The 5,745-nt window shown below is 32.8% G+C and overlaps 1 protein-coding gene across 6 annotated transcripts in view; it reads right to left on the bottom strand.

Annotated features, from left to right (window-relative positions):
* Positions 1–5,745, bottom strand: part of LOC106872628 (RNA binding protein fox-1 homolog 1) — a 530,204-nt gene that overhangs the window by 81,755 nt on the left and 442,704 nt on the right. For all 6 annotated transcript variants that reach the window (XM_052976234.1, XM_052976235.1, XM_014919685.2 and 3 more), the window contains exon 3: positions 1,844–1,990. In XM_052976234.1, the coding sequence (XP_052832194.1) occupies positions 1,844–1,990 (147 nt within the window). The remainder of the gene's footprint in view (positions 1–1,843; positions 1,991–5,745) is intronic.

Raw genomic sequence — 5,745 nt, 5'->3', positions numbered from 1 at the left:
ATATATATATATATATATATATAAAACCACACAAATGATGCTAAGAAGGCAATAAATTTTTTTTATATATACATAACATAATTACATAACATTGATGACTTAGTAAAGCATAAAAATGATCATTACAGACTTATTTCAGCTTAAAATTTATATAATGTATATAATATATAATTTATAGTAATATGTGTAATACCTGTCATATAAAAAAAAATTAATGCATATCAATATATAAATAAATATATTATATATATATATATATATATATTATATGTATTATATCTATACATAATGTACTACAATATATATATATATATATAATTTAATATGCCTAACATATAAAATTTGTATACTACATATACACACATAATATAATATATATATGATACATACACACACTTCGTACTAAAGGGTTAATTATTAAAATATAGGATTCTTTTAGACATTGAATAGCACAGAGGGGTCATCTGAGTAAGATAGGAATCAAAGGAGGCCTATAGGCAAAAATTGGTTGAGAAACACTAATGTAGATGATCTATCAATTAGATTCTGTTGACCAAAATTTCTTTTTGAAATACTTCTGGCTGAGACAAAGAATTCATTTGCAGAAGATATTTTCCAAAGATTTTGCAAAGTGGGACTGAATTTGGAATGGCATTTTAACCAATCTAACTTCTTAAACACAGCCATGCTTATTGCTCATAGCTATAGTCTGTAGACACAAGGCATCATCACTACTTAAGGCCCATATTTCCCTGCTTGCTAGAGACAGATGGAATTTTCTAAGGGAGGTTTTCTACAACTGGATGTCCTTTCTGTCGCCAACCCTCACTTGTTTCCAAGCAGGGTAATAATTCCCCCCTGGCCAACCATGTTTTCTTTTTGCAGAGAAGTGGAAATGATTTGCACTGCTTGTATTACAGTGATACTCATTTACGACAATCATACTATATCAAATCAAAGAGACACAAACACACACACTCATACGTATACATATATGATAGGCTTCTTTCAGTTTCCATCAATCAATTTCAACTCAGAATGCATTGGTTGGCCTAATGCTATAGTAGAAGACACCTGCTCAAGGCGGGACTGAAACCTAAAACCATATGGTTTGCAAGCAAACTTCTTACCACACAGCCATGCCCACACCTTCCCCATCAGTGGAACCAAAATGGTTCCAGCAAGAAATTCAAAGAATTACAAGTCTCACTATGCTATTAAATCATACATTAGAATTTCTGGTTAATTAATAAATTAATTAATTACTAAAATGCCAAAGAAATTAGCCTATTTTTCACATTCTTGAGATTCTTGGAATATATTAATAAAGCACCAACAGTAACAGGCGTTGATTAAGGAGTTCTTTGTTTCATATTTAAGCTGTTGCCATGGTAACAAAAAAATTTCCTCAAAAGGTTTTGGATTTCTCAAAGACAGAATAGAGACTGATACTAAACATGTGTGTATATGTATACATATATATACATTATATATATACATATGTACATATACGCATTATATATATATACATTATATATATATACATATATGTACATATATACACATATAAACAAATATAAATATATCTATGTTAGTGTGTGTATACATATCTGAATATATATATATATATATATATATATATACACATATTATACATACATATATAGAGAGAGACTATATATTAGTGCATATAGATGTGTGTGTATGCACATATATATACAGACACACACAATGTGAATGTGTGTGTATGTGTGTGATATAGAAAGATAATACTTATGTATAACTAAAAATAATATAACAAGAAAACAAAAAAATGGGACCAAAAAGGTGCCAGCATACATACCCCTAATAAACCTTTTAGATCAGCTTCCCTGAACCGGAAGGGGATATTGGAAACATGAAGGCGTTTGGGACCTGTCGTGCCAACCTGCGCCACACTAGTGACTGGTGTAACTGCTGTTGCAGGCACTTCACCATCTAAGTCAGTTTGCTGTAGAAGGAGAAAGAAGAAAGCAAAGTTATACTATGGTGCCCCTGGATCATTCAGTCAAATACAAAATGATAATAGAACTGACATCTGTGTGTGTGTGTGTGTGTGTGTGTGTGTGTGTGTGTGTGTGTGTGGTTAAATATGTATGCTTGAGAGTGTGTGTGGTTAAATATGCAAGAGAGTATGTATTGTTTCATATTACAATAATTGTACATTACACAACAATTTGAAAGATTATGCAACATGTTTATAAAATTATAAAATTTATAAAAATTATGAAATTCATAAAACAAAACGTAGAATTTATAAATTCACACAAAATGCATAAACCTACAGAAGATGTGTAAAAATGCTGCACAAAATGCATAAATCTACATAAAACTGTGCAAAATGTATGAAACTGCACAAAATGCATAATTCTACATAAAACTGCACAAAATGCATAAATCTACATAAAACACATGAAACTGCACACAACATAGGAAACTTCACAAAACATATAGAACCACACAAATTGTATGAAAACTATACAAAAATTATGACACTGCACAAAATGTTTAGAACCAGACAAGATATAAAAACTATATGAAATGTAAGAAACCACACAAAATGCATAATTCTGCATGAAATTTACGAAACTGCAGAAAACGTATAAAAACCATGAGTAAAGTATGAAACTTCACATAATGTTTAAAACCGGACGAGAATTTATAAAACTACACAAAGACACGAAGCAGCACAAAATGAAGAAATTTACACAAACCAGACAAAACTACACAGAATTATATATACAGCTACACAAATTTTATAAAACTACATAAAAATGTGTTAAAACACAGAAAGTGTATAAAACTGCACAAATTTTATAAATTAGTTTATAAATGATAAGAATGTAAAATGCGAGAAAATGCAGAAAAATCTGCATAAATTTCATAGTTATACAGAAAACTTCTAGAAAACTTTCCATGGTGTAGAATCATATTTAAGTTTAGAAAACATTTGTTTTAGGAAAATTAAAAAAAGAACATTAGATATAAATGCATTTAAACATACAGATACACACATATATAAGTGTATATATATGTGTAAATGTATGCCTAATCCATACGTTTCTATTCAAAGTGTGTGCGTATATTATACATACAGATGTACTTGTGTAAAAGAGTATGTATACACACAAAAATCATTCATATACATACACACATTACTCACACACATGCACTTGATACATAAAGCAGAAACAGGAGAAAGAAGAAAGATAGAATCAGTTTTAGGAAAATTCCCAGCATATTGCTGGTACCTCAGTTTACTTCATTGAACAACCTAGAATTCACAAAATGTCGAGTCGGTCTCCAATAACATTGAAAACCAGAACATAAAAAAGAGGAACCCCAAATATTGAAATGAAGTCTTTCATCTCAAAATCAAACAGAGTTAGTAACAGAAGCAGCAATGAGAGAAGGCCCTATTATTATTATTATTATTATTATTATTATTATTATTGAGTGAGAGAAGAGTCCATGCCATCAAAGTGAAACTGGGGTACAATCATACAAAGCCCAGTATACCCATCATGACTACCCATCTGACAAGGGTACACCAGGCACATGCATCACAACCATATGTGCGCGACATGGGGATCTCATATCAAGATAAACAGTGCATGAGCTTGCAGGTGGGGCCCAGTGAGAATTTTCTTCAGGTTGAGTAGCCCATCCCGCTCAAAAGGTCCCTGAATAAGGGTTGTTTAAGGATGTTGAACAAAACACCCATGTTTCCAAAGGTGAATTATTCAAACTCCCAAAGAATACTCTCTACTACTTCTGCTCATGATCAGAGATGCACATATCATCAGCCACCAAGGGACATGCTCAACTGGTTAAGGTCAAACAACTGACAAGCAAATCTGTGGTATTGAGCAGAATATTTGCTGTAGCCCATCTTTTATACCAAGACAAAACATTGTACATGATAACATTTCCTATCAGTTAAGATCAGAAGCCATGAGAGCCACTGCCTGGTACTGCATCTTTGTTGAAAGATGGGTGACTGTTGGAAAAATGGCCGGTATGAACGGACCAATTCTGAGGTTACACCTGTAAAAAAAAAAAGGTAATATAAAAGGAGAAGGAGCTCTATACCCCTTTTTATTTTCCTTATCAGGCTCCCGTGGCTTTTATGGGGTTTTTCCACGTGTAACCTTTCGAAGTGCCTCCCCCTATTGGGAGTTTTATTTGTTATATCTTTCTCTGTTTTCCTCACTGTTTACACGAATGTTTTCTTTTCAGACAAAACCCTTTGTAACCTTCATCCTGTCTTTGTCCTTAATTTATATTAGCCCTTGTGGCCAATAAAACCAGAATTAATTATTATTATTATTACTACTACTAGTACTACTACTACTACTACTATTGTTATTATTGATAGCTGAACAATACAAACATGCTAATAAAACATGTGGACTATATCAATGAGACTGATGCAAAATATATCAATAAAAATAAAGAGTGTATATATTTTATTCATATGCAGTTTATCGATGCATACAGCTTGCTTCTATAGCTTGCCTAACCATTCACATCCCATCCATTTACACAACACCAGACCCTCTCGTCCTAGCCTGGTCCACATTAGGTAAACCTCATACATCTTCGTGTACGATATATATATATATATATATATATATATATATATTACGGATATGTGCTTGCATGCCATGTGTTTCGTTCGATCTGAGGTCGTATGTTGAAACTAAAATGAGAGCAGCATGGAAGACACGAGTTAGCCATTCAGAAACAAACAAAGAGCGTTAGCTTTGTTTTAAACATTTATTGTTTGTGATGTGGTGTCAAAATTTTCATCGCTTGCTCGCTTGAAACTGTGACCTGGTCACTGACAAAATTTGTGCTGCATCTATCCCTCCCTCTCTCTCTCTCACTGTATATATATATATATATATATATATATATATATATATATATATATATATATGAGAGAGAGAGAAATAGATGCACTTATAGATAAGTGAGTGTGTGTGGAGGGTGGGGTGGGGGGTGAAGATGTTAAAGTTTATTCTTCCAGCCTAATTATAAATTTAGGCCAGAGCTATACATACGTATATACACTCACACAACATCCCACAAACGGCCATAACGGCTGGCATAGTTTTATAAGAAGTGAAAGAGCTACAAATGTGTGTGTGTGTATATAGAGAGAGAGACAGAGACAGAAAGATGTATATAGATATATGCATGTGTATATCTGTGTATGTTTGTCTTTGTATATACACATAGGGTTGTGTGTGTATGTGTGTGTATGTATATATATAAATATATATATATATATATATGTATATATATAGAGAGAGAGAAAGAGAAAGATGTATATAAATGTATGCATATGTGTATATAGGGATCTGTATATATATGTGTGTATATGCTTACACACGCGTATGTTTTATCCTATCTTGTGTGTGTGTGTGTGTGTGTGTGTGTGTGTGTGTTAGTGTACTGCTGTTTCCTTATTTTCAGTGTGTGTGTGTGTGTTTGTATATATATAGGAGTGGATTTGGTGTGTGTATGTGTATGGATTTGGCGTGAATCAACAAACCCAAGTGTGACGCGTGTATGCGATGATTATGCGAGGCGTAAGTACCAATGCGTGTAAAATTGTGTCTGTATGTGCGTGTAATGTACACAAGCGTGTATATGTATAACAAGTATGTGTGTGCATGTGTGTGGGGGTGAATGGGTGGG

Source organism: Octopus bimaculoides, chromosome 24 (genome assembly GCF_001194135.2).
Source record: "Octopus bimaculoides isolate UCB-OBI-ISO-001 chromosome 24, ASM119413v2, whole genome shotgun sequence".
Classification (NCBI taxonomy): Eukaryota; Metazoa; Mollusca; class Cephalopoda; order Octopoda; family Octopodidae; genus Octopus; species Octopus bimaculoides.
The sequence above is the reverse complement of the archived record's forward strand: the minus strand, read 5'-3'. Positions and strand labels throughout refer to the sequence as shown.